The 14,561-nt window shown below is 55.4% G+C and overlaps 1 protein-coding gene across 1 annotated transcript; it reads right to left on the minus strand.

Annotated features, from left to right (window-relative positions):
* Positions 1 to 7,217: 7,217 nt before the first annotated feature.
* Positions 7,218 to 13,541, minus strand: MATN4 (matrilin 4). The gene is made up of 10 exons (XM_066198842.1): positions 13,466 to 13,541; positions 11,976 to 12,545; positions 11,528 to 11,650; positions 10,930 to 11,052; positions 10,709 to 10,831; positions 10,458 to 10,580; positions 9,587 to 10,000; positions 9,090 to 9,242; positions 8,204 to 8,308; positions 7,218 to 8,026 (listed from the first exon to the last, which is right to left on the minus strand). The coding sequence occupies exons 1-10, from the start codon at positions 13,539 to 13,541 to the stop codon at positions 7,968 to 7,970; spliced, it is 1,869 nt and encodes a 622-aa protein (XP_066054939.1). The 3' UTR covers positions 7,218 to 7,967.
* Between the last annotated feature and the right edge of the window lie 1,020 nt (positions 13,542 to 14,561).

A 14,561-nucleotide genomic window follows, 5' to 3' on the forward strand; every position in this document is an offset into this window, starting at 1 on the left:
GCAAAAGTGGGCATCCTGCAGGGATGGATGGCAAGATCCAGGCACCAGAGAGATACCGCTTCTGACAGCAGCGTCAAAGTTGCGCTTTCCCGCTTTGCCGCGTGCACTGTCAGGTGCACCCTTTGAGCAGGGTGTGGTTCTTCTGGGCTGCAGGACACATCATGGCATTGTGGGTACATTGTTAAGCGTTGGAACGTTTGGGCACTGTTCCGTTATGACTTACAGGAGTTGCAGGACCGCTCCACTTTGGGCAACAGGGACCATTGAATGGTCTAATCCTGTCCTGATTTTGCTCGGAAAGGCCCCTAAAGTTCATCTTATTCCAACCGGAGCAAACTCCCCCCAGACCAGGTTGCTCAGAGCCTCCTCCAGCCTGGCCTTGCACGTTCCCAGGGGTGGGGCATCCCCAGCCTCTGTGCACAGCCTGGGCCTGTGCCTCACCACCCTTACTGTAAAATGCCAGTTTCCTTAGGTACAGCCCAAATCGACCTCCTGCAGTTGAAAGCCATCCCCCCTTCTCCTCCCACCACAGACCCTGTTGAACACTCTGTCCCCATCTTTCCTGTGGGACCCTTCAAGTCCTGCACGGTCACAGCGAGGCGTCCCCATGGCCCTCTCTTCTCCAGCCTGAGCATCCCCCGCTCTCTCTTCATGGGTGGTTATAAAGTAAAACGAAAGCAGGAGCACTGCTGGGCTCCTTCCTCCAGTCTGGCATCTACCTTCTCCTTCCATGACTCCTGTGTGTGTCTAAGTCATCTCCTTGTCTGCCACTTCAGGAAGCCACACAAGTCATTTTGATCTTGGAAACCTCAGCAAGAAATACTTTATTTTTTTCCTTTCCAGTACAAACATGTACCATGCATGTCCAAAGCACCTGCAAGGAGAGTGTGACCTGTCACTGGGACCCTCTGTACTAAAGGATGACCATGGCAACAGCCCCAGGGACCTCCAGCCCCAGGCACCCACAACCCTGCAAACGCTCCCTGCACCCAAAGCCAATGCAAGTAGAGCTGGGGTGTGAAAAATAAAGATTGCTTATTTACAGAAGAGCAGCAACAAAAACAAACTATATGAGGCATTTTCAATGTAAGAATCTTTATTACAACAACAGTCTATAAAACGTATTTACATTACAAAAACCTATATAACAATGTATGAACCATACAGAAGAGAACAACAAACTCTGAAACATATTTACAGATGAAAATGTAACAACAAACTCCAAAACATGTATCCAGAGGGGTGGCATCCCTGCCCGGCATCTCCATCAGCCCTGGAAGAAAAGCAAGTGACAGGGTCACTCCAGGCAGGCACAGAGAGCTATTCCCTGTGCCCCCAGGCTGGGACACGCTGGCAGAGAGGGACTCTGCTGCCAGCACTGAGCCTGGCTGGGGCTGAGGGCTGGGCCCCAGGCAGTGGGACCCAAAGCCTGGCCCAAAGCCAGCCCAGGGCGGGCTGGGGGTGGTGTTTGTGCCACCAGAACCCAGGGCCCCCCCGGGCACCGTGTCCCTGAGTGGGGACACCCAGCCCAGCCCCAGCCTGGCAGCAGGGCACCCACTCTGCCTGTGGGCAGGGCATGGCCAGCACCTACCTGTGCTGCTGCTGGGCTCCCTCTTCATCCCAAGACCATCTTCTCCTCCTCACTTTCCTCATCTACATCCATGTCTTCAATGTAATCCTGCACATCCACCTCCATCGCTTCCTCCATCTCCTCCTGCACATCCACCTCCATCGCTTCCTCCATCTCCTCCTGCACATCCACCTCCATCGCTTCCTCCATCTCCTCCTGCACATCCACCTCCATCGCTTCCTCCATCTCCTCCTGCACATCCACCTCCATCGCTTCCTCCATCTCCTCCTGCACATCCACCTCCATCGCTTCCTCCATCTCCTCCTGCACATCCACCTCCATCGCTTCCTCAGTGTCTGTGCCAGCCTGCATAGGGAGCAAAACCTCACGGTGGGGTCCCTGTCCCACACCATCCCCACAGAGCTCCAGCCCACCCAGGCACTTGGGGGTGTCCACCTCCATGGAATGGCACTGTACCTTCATTGGGGCAAAAGTGGGCATCCTGCAGGGATGGATGGCAAGATCCAGGCACCAGAGAGATACCGCTTCTGACAGCAGCGTCAAAGTTGCGCTTTCCCGCTTTGCCGCGTGCACTGTCAGGTGCACCCTTTGAGCAGGGTGTGGTTCTTCTGGGCTGCAGGACACATCATGGCATTGTGGGTACATTGTTAAGCGTTGGAACGTTTGGGCACTGTTCCGTTATGACTTACAGGAGTTGCAGGACCGCTCCACTTTGGGCAACAGGGACCATTGAATGGTCTAATCCTGTCCTGATTTTGCTCGGAAAGGCCCCTAAAGTTCATCTTATTCCAACCGGAGCAAACTCCCCCCAGACCAGGTTGCTCAGAGCCTCCTCCAGCCTGGCCTTGCACGTTCCCAGGGGTGGGGCATCCCCAGCCTCTGTGCACAGCCTGGGCCTGTGCCTCACCACCCTTACTGTAAAATGCCAGTTTCCTTAGGTACAGCCCAAATCGACCTCCTGCAGTTGAAAGCCATCCCCCCTTCTCCTCCCACCACAGACCCTGTTGAACACTCTGTCCCCATCTTTCCTGTGGGACCCTTCAAGTCCTGCACGGTCACAGCGAGGCGTCCCCATGGCCCTCTCTTCTCCAGCCTGAGCATCCCCCGCTCTCTCTTCATGGGTGGTTATAAAGTAAAACGAAAGCAGGAGCACTGCTGGGCTCCTTCCTCCAGTCTGGCATCTACCTTCTCCTTCCATGACTCCTGTGTGTGTCTAAGTCATCTCCTTGTCTGCCACTTCAGGAAGCCACACAAGTCATTTTGATCTTGGAAACCTCAGCAAGAAATACTTTATTTTTTTCCTTTCCAGTGCAAACATGTACCATGCATGTCCAAAGCACCTGCAAGGAGAGTGTGACCTGTCACTGGGACCCTCTGTACTAAAGGATGACCATGGCAACAGCCCCAGGGACCTCCAGCCCCAGGCACCCACAACCCTGCAAACGCTCCCTGCACCCAAAGCCAATGCAAGTAGAGCTGGGGTGTGAAAAATAAAGATTGCTTATTTACAGAAGAGCAGCAACAAAAACAAACTATATGAGGCATTTTCAATGTAAGAATCTTTATTACAACAACAGTCTATAAAACGTATTTACATTACAAAAACCTATATAACAATGTATGAACCATACAGAAGAGAACAACAAACTCTGAAACATATTTACAGATGAAAATGTAACAACAAACTCCAAAACATGTATCCAGAGGGGTGGCATCCCTGCCCGGCATCTCCATCAGCCCTGGAAGAAAAGCAAGTGACAGGGTCACTCCAGGCAGGCACAGAGGGCTATTCCCTGTGCCCCCAGGCTGGGACACGCTGGCAGAGAGGGACTCTGCTGCCAGCACTGAGCCTGGCTGGGGCTGAGGGCTGGGCCCCAGGCAGTGGGACCCAAAGCCTGGCCCAAAGCCAGCCCAGGGCGGGCTGGGGGTGGTGTTTGTGCCACCAGAACCCAGGGCCCCCCCGGGCACCGTGTCCCTGAGTGGGGACACCCAGCCCAGCCCCAGCCTGGCAGCAGGGCACCCACTCTGCCTGTGGGCAGGGCATGGCCAGCACCTACCTGTGCTGCTGCTGGGCTCCCTCTTCATCCCAAGACCATCTTCTCCTCCTCACTTTCCTCATCTACATCCATGTCTTCAATGTAATCCTGCACATCCACCTCCATCGCTTCCTCCATCTCCTCCTGCACATCCACCTCCATCGCTTCCTCCATCTCCTCCTGCACATCCACCTCCATCGCTTCCTCCATCTCCTCCTGCACATCCACCTCCATCGCTTCCTCCATCTCCTCCTGCACATCCACCTCCATCGCTTCCTCCATCTCCTCCTGCACATCCACCTCCATCGCTTCCTCCATCTCCTCCTGCACATCCACCTCCATCGCTTCCTCAGTGTCTGTGCCAGCCTGCATAGGGAGCAAAACCTCACGGTGGGGTCCCTGTCCCACACCATCCCCACAGAGCTCCAGCCCACCCAGGCACTTGGGGGTGTCCACCTCCATGGAATGGCACTGTACCTTCATTGGGGCAAAAGTGGGCATCCTGCAGGGATGGATGGCAAGATCCAGGCACCAGAGAGATACCGCTTCTGACAGCAGCGTCAAAGTTGCGCTTTCCCGCTTTGCCGCGTGCACTGTCAGGTGCACCCTTTGAGCAGGGTGTGGTTCTTCTGGGCTGCAGGACACATCATGGCATTGTGGGTACATTGTTAAGCGTTGGAACGTTTGGGCACTGTTCCGTTATGACTTACAGGAGTTGCAGGACCGCTCCACTTTGGGCAACAGGGACCATTGAATGGTCTAATCCTGTCCTGATTTTGCTCGGAAAGGCCCCTAAAGTTCATCTTATTCCAACCGGAGCAAACTCCCCCCAGACCAGGTTGCTCAGAGCCTCCTCCAGCCTGGCCTTGCACGTTCCCAGGGGTGGGGCATCCCCAGCCTCTGTGCACAGCCTGGGCCTGTGCCTCACCACCCTTACTGTAAAATGCCAGTTTCCTTAGGTACAGCCCAAATCGACCTCCTGCAGTTGAAAGCCATCCCCCCTTCTCCTCCCACCACAGACCCTGTTGAACACTCTGTCCCCATCTTTCCTGTGGGACCCTTCAAGTCCTGCACGGTCACAGCGAGGCGTCCCCATGGCCCTCTCTTCTCCAGCCTGAGCATCCCCCGCTCTCTCTTCATGGGTGGTTATAAAGTAAAACGAAAGCAGGAGCACTGCTGGGCTCCTTCCTCCAGTCTGGCATCTACCTTCTCCTTCCATGACTCCTGTGTGTGTCTAAGTCATCTCCTTGTCTGCCACTTCAGGAAGCCACACAAGTCATTTTGATCTTGGAAACCTCAGCAAGAAATACTTTATTTTTTTCCTTTCCAGTGCAAACATGTACCATGCATGTCCAAAGCACCTGCAAGGAGAGTGTGACCTGTCACTGGGACCCTCTGTACTAAAGGATGACCATGGCAACAGCCCCAGGGACCTCCAGCCCCAGGCACCCACAACCCTGCAAACGCTCCCTGCACCCAAAGCCAATGCAAGTAGAGCTGGGGTGTGAAAAATAAAGATTGCTTATTTACAGAAGAGCAGCAACAAAAACAAACTATATGAGGCATTTTCAATGTAAGAATCTTTATTACAACAACAGTCTATAAAACGTATTTACATTACAAAAACCTATATAACAATGTATGAACCATACAGAAGAGAACAACAAACTCTGAAACATATTTACAGATGAAAATGTAACAACAAACTCCAAAACATGTATCCAGAGGGGTGGCATCCCTGCCCGGCATCTCCATCAGCCCTGGAAGAAAAGCAAGTGACAGGGTCACTCCAGGCAGGCACAGAGGTCTATTCCCTGTGCCCCCAGGCTGGGACACGCTGGCAGAGAGGGACTCTGCTGCCAGCACTGAGCCTGGCTGGGGCTGAGGGCTGGGCCCCAGGCAGTGGGACCCAAAGCCTGGCCCAAAGCCAGCCCAGGGCGGGCTGGGGGTGGTGTTTGTGCCACCAGAACCCAGGGCCCCCCCGGGCACCGTGTCCCTGAGTGGGGACACCCAGCCCAGCCCCAGCCTGGCAGCAGGGCACCCACTCTGCCTGTGGGCAGGGCATGGCCAGCACCTACCTGTGCTGCTGCTGGGCTCCCTCTTCATCCCAAGACCATCTTCTCCTCCTCACTTTCCTCATCTACATCCATGTCTTCAATGTAATCCTGCACATCCACCTCCATCGCTTCCTCCATCTCCTCCTGCACATCCACCTCCATCGCTTCCTCCATCTCCTCCTGCACATCCACCTCCATCGCTTCCTCCATCTCCTCCTGCACATCCACCTCCATCGCTTCCTCCATCTCCTCCTGCACATCCACCTCCATCGCTTCCTCCCTCTCCTCCCGCACATCCACCTCCATCACTTCCTCAGTGTCTGTGCCAGCCTGCATAGGGAGCAAAACCTCACGGTGGGGTCCCTGTCCCACACCATCCCCACAGAGCTCCAGCCCACCCAGGCACTTGGGGGTGTCCACCTCCATGGAATGGCACTGTACCTTTATTGGGACAAAAGTGGGCATCCTGCAGGGATGGATGGCAAGATCCAGGCACCAGAGACCCTTCAAGACTGATGGCAGTGTCAGGCACCTGGTGACAATCAGGGTGACAGGGATGCTCTCAGAGCAGGGTGCAGTGTGGGGTAACACAAGGGCCAATGGTGGGTTTGTGCTTTTTGCTGGGAGAAGAAAGTTTCAGCTGTAGAACTTCCTGTGTCATACTTTGTGATGAGAACATACAAACTGGGCCTGTGGCTCACCTGTGACTTTCCTTTTAGCCCAAATCAACCTCCTTCAGTTGAAAGCCATCTCTCTTTCTCTTCCCACCACAGACCCTGTTGAACACTCTGTCCCTGTCTTTCCTGTGGGACCTTCCATCCCTGCATGGCTGCAGTGAGGCTTCCCTATGGCCATCTCTTCTCCAGGCTGAGCATCTCCAACTCCTCCAGCCTTTCCTCAGAGCTTAGGGGCTGCAGCCCTTGCAGCACCCTCATGGCCTCCTCTTCACGCCCTCCAAGAGCTCCAGGTCCTTCCTGTGCTCAGGACCCCAGAGCTGGGGGCAGGGATGGGTCCTGGGCGGGGCTGCAGCTTCATGGGGGGCAGAGGGGAATTTTGTGTTATCCCCTGAAAGGAACTAAATGCACTCTTTGCTGAGGGATAAAATCAAGAGAATGAAGACTGCCCTGGGCAGAGTCCTGCTGTCAGCAGAGGTTCTTTGTGAAGTCTGCAGGGATCCATCAGGAGCAGATCCCAGGTGTCCCTTTGCCTCAGCACCCACCCCAGAGCAGCTGCAATGGGCACCTTGGCCAGGCTGTGGGTCCATGCCCAGCTCTCAGCTCCCAGTGCTCCCACAAGCACAGGCTCCAAAGCAAACCCTGCCCATGGGGACACAGTGTCCGTGCCACTCTGGCTCCCTCCAGCTGAGGTTGGGCCTGTAGCACCCTGGGGTGCCACAGAACAAAGATTTTCCCAAAGGATTTCTGGATCCCGGGGACAGGAGCTGCTGCAAAAGCCACTTCTGGCACAGAGGTACCTCTGCCACCCTGCAGGCCAGCTGAAAGGAGAGGGACATGTCATACAAATCTTCAGGGTGTTTATTGTCAGGATAGAAATTCCTTTACATAAAACAAGAGTTTAAAAATAGGGCTACCCTGCTCTCAGAATTAAATACACACATATATATATATATACACACACAGAGAGATATTGATAGAAAGAATAATTACCATTTTGCTATGTGATTATAAAACTGAACAAGAATAATACCAATTTCCAAACTATTCCGCCAAACCAGGGCAAGGGCATCTAAGAATTCCTGCCGCCCACCTTCCCATGGGAGCCCACCTGGGCACCACACTGGGAGCCAGCTGGGCATCAGGCAACCCCTGTGCTGCCTGCACCACCCAGCTCTCCTTGCCCCACCACTTGGCAGCAGATGCTGAGACAACAGAAGCTCTCAGGGTGACACCACTGTAGGTTTTTCTCTTGCAAAGCAGCCTTCCAGGGTCCAGGGGGACTGTGCCATCCCAGTCACTCTTCAGGGACACCAGGTGTCATGTCTGTCCAATGACAAGTCTGCCCACATAGTTGCTCTCCCTCATCCCAGACCTGCCACGGAATGACAACTGAACCCCTTGGTTTTGCGGCAGGGGTTTCGTCCAACTTCCTTTCTCGTGTGTTCTTAGAATTTGGGGTTTTTTAAATACAGTCCACGCCCCCCTGGGGATTTTGCAATACAAGAACAAACACTGATGCTTTAGGATAACCTAGCAATAACAATGTCATGTAGCTACTGTACATCCATCCCTGTGCCCTGCCGAGCACAGCAGCCCTCTGCCAGGATCACTTCTTGTTGGCAACCTGCTTTTCCAAGTCTTCAAGCCTGACTGTCATCTGAGCGAGTGCACGTGCTAAGGAAACAGCGTGAGCCAGACAGTCTGCTGGGCAAAGGGCTTTATCCCCTTTAAAAAGCCTAAAATTTCCCCCCTCCCATTTATCTATCCCTCCCTCCCCTATGTGTGCTCTGTCCTCAGCTGTTCTCCCCCCCTGACAAGCCCAGGCATCACCCCAAAGGATATTTTTCTCGGTCAGGCTCTGCAGGATGGCCACGGTGTTGGTCTGGAACTGCACCAGCGCCTCGCACTCGCACGGGCTGCGGATCTCCGTCTCCCCTTTGCCCTCCTCTGTGACGGGGGGGAAGGGGGGGGGGGGGTTGGTTGGCTGCAGTCAGACCATGGCCCCACAGTGCCCATTCCTCCCAGACAGGTCCCTTGTCCCTGCATCCACCCACCAGGGCTCAGGGCTGTCCCCATCATTTTGCCCTTTTTCTTCAGCCTCTCTGCTTTCTGTCAGGCTGCCCTGCTGATCCAGCAAGCTCTCTACCAGGCATCCCACAGAGCTGTCACACATGTGGCCACAGTGAGATGAGGACAACCAGTGCTGAGCTTCACTTTGCCTTCAAGCTGGGGTGGCAGGGGACAGGTTGACTCCATGCCTGCAGCCCTGTGGGGGTCTCAAGCGCACTGGGGAGCCCCAGCCTGTCCCAGGACAGGGAGACCCTCACGGTACCCTGCACCCAGCATCAGCAGAAGCACAGGTCTGAACAAGGTACACAGGCCACCTTCAGAGCATCCCACAGGGCAGGGTGCCACTCCCAAATTCTGCCCATACAATAGCACAGGAGTGGTTACTCACATTAATACTTTTGTATTAACCCTTCCCATTTTTTAATTATTCCCCCAGCTTCACCTTTTCCTCTTCCAAATCCCTCCCAGAGATGCACACCTATTCCCACAAGAGCCTGGAGAGATCCTGAGATAGCCTAGGCTCACACCAGCCCAGCTCAGCCTTGGGGGTACTTGACACAGCATGACAGACATACAAACCACCCCACTGGCTCTGTGGGGACACCAGGGCCTTCCCTGGCTTGGGGTCAAGTCCCCTGGTGTGGCCAGGAGAACCCACCTGGGCAGATATTCAGGGAGAAGTTCTCCACAAGGTGGGTCATGGTGGTGAAGTCTGCTGAATAGGAGAAGTGCTGCTCCACTGGCTCAGAAGCGATCGCTCTCAGCTCTTCTTCCACGGCTTTTCCGACACCCACGGCAAACATGACAATCCCTGTGTGGCAAGGACAGATCCTGACCACTGCAAGGCCACCTGACAGCTAGTAGCCCCAAGCCCAGAGTGAGCAAAGCCAAGGATGCAGGATTTTCTCTGGGCTTCCCAAATATACAGCAGGAATTTGGGAAGGACAGGCAGGAGCATGGCAGCACTGGGGTGGTGCAGGCTGCTGCATGAAGGATGCTGCTCAGAGCACCCTGTGGCCACAACAGAGCACGTCTGCCGTGGGATGCAGCTCCCCAAGGCTGGATGCTGCAGCTTTTCCCTGAGACAGCCACCCCAAGGCATCATCCCAGGATGCCCAAAACACTGTAATTTGGGGTTCCCAGCCCCCCCTGCACCTGACTCCTTTGCTCTCCTGGCCCATTCGGAGATGTCATCCTGCGAGCGTCCATCTGTGAAGACCAGCCCGATTCTGGGGATGTTGTGGGAGAGAGGCCTGGCCCCTTCCAGCTCAGAGAAGCTGTGCTCCACCATGTGCTTGAGGGCAAGGCCTGTCATGGTGCCTTTCTCCATGTACTCCACATCCATGACTGCCTTCTTGATCTCATCGGCGCTGTGGTACTTGTTGAGGGGGAACTCGGTGCGCACACGGCTGGAGTACTGCACCAGCCCCACCCGTGTGCCCTGGGGGGACACCTCCAGCAGGTCCACGATACGGTTCACAAACTGCTTCACCAGCTCAAAGTTCTGGGGCCGGACACTCTTGGAACCATCGATCACCATCACAAGGTCGACATGCCCAGCTCCACACTCTGCAGGCACAGGGGGAAGGTGAGAGAGGAGCAGCGTGGCCATGGCCACTGTCAGAGTGAAGGAGCCTTGGCTGGGGCTGAGATCTGGGGCTTCAGGACACTGTGGGAACACCCTGGAACTGCAGCTGGGAAGGAGAGGAGACTATGCCCAAGTGACTCAGCCCAAAAACCTCCACTGGCACCCCAACACCCCATGAAAGCCTTTCCTAGGTTTCTCTTTTCCTGAACCTCTCCTTAAAGCTGTTGCATCTTCTGGGCCATGTGCCTGAGGACACAAGCATCCATTCCCACATCAGCCAGGGTGCTCCCCCAAACACAGCCAGCCCTCCACCCTCTTCCAGCCTAGCTTAGAGTCCCAAGTGGGGACAGAGCCCCCCAGCCCAGTTTGAGGTGAGCTCTCTCCAGAAGCACAGAACCCAGAGAAGGAGAATGTCAAGGGCAGTGTCCCAGTACTCACTGCTGCATGTCTTGCCGTCAGCCTGGAGCTGCTGGCCCTCAGGGCACACACAGTGGTAGGAGCCCTCCGTGCTCACGCACTTGAACTCACAGCCGTGATCCACCCCATTGCAGAGGTCAGTGGCTGGAAGACAAGCCGAGGGTTATCCCCACTCAGGGTGGGCTGGGAACAGCCCTTCCCTGGAGATGGGGCGGGACATAAAGGCAGGTGCTATACACACAGCCTGTGCCGTGCAGCACGCTGGCACCTACCCCTGCAGGACTTGCTGTCGGGCTGGAGCGTGAAGCCGCTGCGGCAGCGGCAGTAGTGCCCGTTGGGGATGCTCACACACTCGTGCTGGCAGCTGTGGTTTCCAAAGCTGCAGTAATCAATCACTGGAGAGACAGGGAGAGCGACGGCAGAAAGGAAAAGACATGAAGAGAGAGAATGGGAAGCAAATGAAGAAGGGACAGGGAGAGGGACAGTCACTTACTGATGCAGCTCCTCTTGTTCTGGCTGAGGTAGTAACCTGCCCGGCAGCGGCACGAGTAGGAGCCCCGCACGCTGACACAGTGGTGCTGACAGCCGTGCCTCCCGTCTGCACACGCATCGATGGCTGCAGGGGAACACCACACCCATCACCCTCCTGTCCCAGCCTCCCCGGGGCTACGGGGCAGGACTGCTCCAGGGCTTCGAAGCAGCTCCCAGCACCGTGAAACAAGAAGGAAAAGTCCTGGTGTGGTGGTCAGACCAACTAACATGGCTTTGCACTAAAATCCAGGGAAAAAACACTGCGCAGTTTGGCGCTGGGATGTGAATCCTCTGGTACTCACTGCCTGGACCCCCTCAGCTGACAGGCAGCTGGTTGTGCCCACATAAGTCACGAGTGTCCCATCTCAGAGAGATGGCCAGGATTTAGCAATGCTGAATGTCTGAAGTCATTACACACCCAAGAGGCATCTGGCCCAGTGAACAGAGCACCCAGGCTGCTGCTGGCCTCCCTGAATCCTCTGCTGTGTCCCAGCTTCCCTCCATGGGACCCATAACTACAAACTCCTTATGAAAGTTCAGATAATAAAAAGGGTTTTTACCAGAACAGGTCTTTCCATCCACATTGAGCCTGTAGCCTGGGTTGCACTCGCAGTAGAAGGAGCCAGGGGTGCTGATGCAGCTGTGCTGGCAGCCGTGCTCCCTCTCCACACACATGTCCACCCCTGCAAGACAGAATGGGCATCAGAGTGGCCCACAGGCACACCAAACACATGGGGACCCTGGCTTTGGGATTCGCCCTGTCCTTGCAGCAGAAGCCAGTGTGACAACCCACACAGCCCCAGCCCTGCCAGCCCCAGTGCTCACTCACTGATTTCCAGTGCACAGACACTGTGCAGGCCCAGTCCTGGGGAGGTTGCTTCCCCATCCACCCTTGCTTCTGGCATGGGAAGCCACCCCAAACACCCCTCTGAAGGTCACCTTCTGGCCTGGGTGAGGAGCAGACACCCAGGCCCCCCTTGCCACTCCACAGCAGCGGCTCTCACCCACCACAAAGCTTGTCCTGGAACTGCTTGGCAAACTGCTGGATGAGCTCGAAGGACTCCACCAGGAAGACGTGCTCCTCCAGCGGTGGGGAGGCCATGGCCCGCAGAGAGTTCATGTCTGCCCGCTGGATGCCCACGGCGTAGATCTCGATGCCAGCGTTCCTGGCCTGGGTGGCCACCTCGGTGACGCGGTCCTGGGGCCGCCCGTCCGTCACGATGATGGCGATACGGGGGATCCTCTTGTGCAGGGGCCGCGCGCCCTCCTGCGTGGTGAAGGCCACGTTCATGGCGTACTGGATGGCCAGCCCCGTCATGGTGCCCTGGGCCAGCGGGATGATGCTGTTGATGGCCCTCTCCATGTCTGCTCGAGTGAAGAAGGTCTTGAGGGAGAAGATGTTCTGCACCTGGCTGGAGTACTGGATCACCCCCACCCGTGTGGCGTTGGGGCCCACGTCCAGGTTGCTGATGATGTCCATCATGAACCGCCGCATGGTCTCGAACTCGAAGGGGCGCACGCTGCGGGAGCTGTCGATCACAAACACGACGTCCAGGGGACCCGTCCTGCACTTCAGGGCTGAGGAGAAGGCAAAGAGAAGGCTCAGTTCTGTGGCTGTCTGCTGATCTCTGCCCGCTGGCTGGGGGCTGCTCATGAAGGATGGAGAGAGCAGGTTTGGGCAGCCCCCACAGACTGGCACCTTTCACTGCCCGGTAAATCCACATAAGATGGTGGCAGAGCAGAAGGGCCAACAGGCTGGGGAGACATCCCCTGGATGTGGGTTGTTGTGGTTGTGTTTTTTTAAGGGCAGAAAATGAGACGGTAAAAACAAAGGGCATGCACCTGGCAGAGGTTGAGCCAAAGAGTTTCCCTTGAGCATAAGAATGCTAATTCCAGTGCAAACTGGGGGAGTGTTCAGCAAGTGAAATGCCAATGAACATATTTTGCTTGGCTTGTGTGCACCCAGGCCTGGGAGAATTGGGCCCTAATCATAAGGAAACACTTTGAGTCCCTTTGGGATGATGCCAATCTCAATTGCTCTGAAGGTCTCTGAGATATACCTGCTCCTTTCTCCATTTAGTGCCTTCACTGTTTTTAAACTAAAATTGATTTAGATCCCTCTGTCCTGGGAGGAGAGAGGCTGACACCTCTGGGTTTGCTTTGTCCCCTGCATCTGGGGAGTCAAGCAAGGAGGAGGCTTCCCCTCACAGCTGTGCCTCCTGCCAAGGTCACAGCCCATGGCCTGGAGGGTGACAAGCCCTGGGCAGGGCTGTGTCACAGCTTAGGGGGTGCCCAGAGCAAGCAGCCCCAGAGCCACCATGCTGGGGCCAGGAAGTTTGTGTCCCACTGCTGAAGGGATCCTCCATCCTCCTGGGGATGCCCCCAAAGAAGAGGATCGTGTTCCCCCACATCACACAGCAAACTGTCCTCTGAGGGCTCCACTGCCCTGTGTTCTCACTTCTCTCCCCTCCATCCACTCCCTACCAGCCAGAGCTCACCTCCAGGCTTTGGTCTGGCTTCCAGTGTTGTCAGGACAAGCAGGAGGAGAGGAGCAACAGGCAGGAGCTTCATCATGGCTCTGAGGGACCACACAGTTCCAGTGCTGGAAGGATGTGCTGCAGAGAGAAGACGAGGTGCAATCAGGGCTGAGGGTGAGCTCAGCCAAGGGGCAACACTCTCCTGTGGTGGGTGTGCCCAGGCAGTTCCAAAAACCCTAAACAGCAGCAGTTTTGACAGCTCCATCCCCAGACTTCTCTGAACCCCCACGGAATCTTTCCTGTTCCAAGGACTGACAGTCTTAGCACAGCTCAATTTCATTACAGTAGCAACACTGCCAAAGGGTCTGATTTTCTGCTCTGGGTGGAGCTGGCCATTGGACAAGCCTTATTTTCACTTGCAAACCAGGCAGATGGGATGTTCAGCCAAATGCTTTTTCCCTGACTGTGTGACTGTTCTGTGCAGCCAGTGGAGAGTGGGAAAGCTGCACACAGGGATGCAGAGCACCAGCCCTCCTGAAACTCCTGCACGGGAAGAGAAGCCCCCAGATGAAATGCCAGCACAGACAAAACCTGCTCACAAGACTCTCAAAGTCACTGGCAAAGATCATTTTTCCAATAAGTTCCATTCTCTGCTTGTTTCCAAACTCCCTTGGGAGAGCAGAAGCCTCTGCAGGCAGAGGGCATGAGGGTGCCTGTGCAGGTGGGCTCACACCTCTTCCCCAGCCAGCCTGCTGCTCTCCACATCCCCTCGGGGTCCCCACCACTCTGCCACCAGCACTCTGCAGCTCTCCCTGTCCCAAAGGTTTTCCCAAGGGATACTCTGCACCTCAACAGTTTTTTCATGTCTTTAGGGTGGGATCATTAGGGGAAAAGATATTTCAACTTGTTACCCAAAACCTCAGCTTGTCATTTCTCTCCGTCCCTGCCCACCTCTGTGTTGTCTTGCCTTGCCTTTCCTGGCTCCTGCAGAGACATGGATTTATTTAGTTTATTTTTATTCCAGCTCTGGTTGGAAACCCAAGGTGCTAGGGATGGAAATGCCACAGATAATATGACACTCCTCAGGAGATGGGCAGTGCCAGGACTGGGCACAGAT

Source organism: Chamaea fasciata, unplaced genomic scaffold, assembly GCF_029207755.1.
Source record: "Chamaea fasciata isolate MVZ Bird 193981 ecotype frontalis unplaced genomic scaffold, bChaFas1.0.hap1 SCAF_17, whole genome shotgun sequence".
NCBI lineage: Eukaryota > Metazoa > Chordata > Aves > Passeriformes > Sylviidae > Chamaea > Chamaea fasciata.

Coding starts and splice junctions, on each gene's coding strand:
- MATN4 (XM_066198842.1), bottom strand. CDS start 13,541: ATGATGAAGCTCCTGCCTGTTGCTCCTCTCCTCCTGCTTGTCCTGACA. Junction 10,581..10,708: donor CGACAGCAAGTCCTGCAGGG/GTAGGTGCCAGC, acceptor CTTGTCTTCCAG/CCACTGACCTCTGCAATGGG. Junction 9,243..9,586: donor CAGGAGAGCAAAGGAGTCAG/GTGCAGGGGGGG, acceptor CTTGCCACACAG/GGATTGTCATGTTTGCCGTG.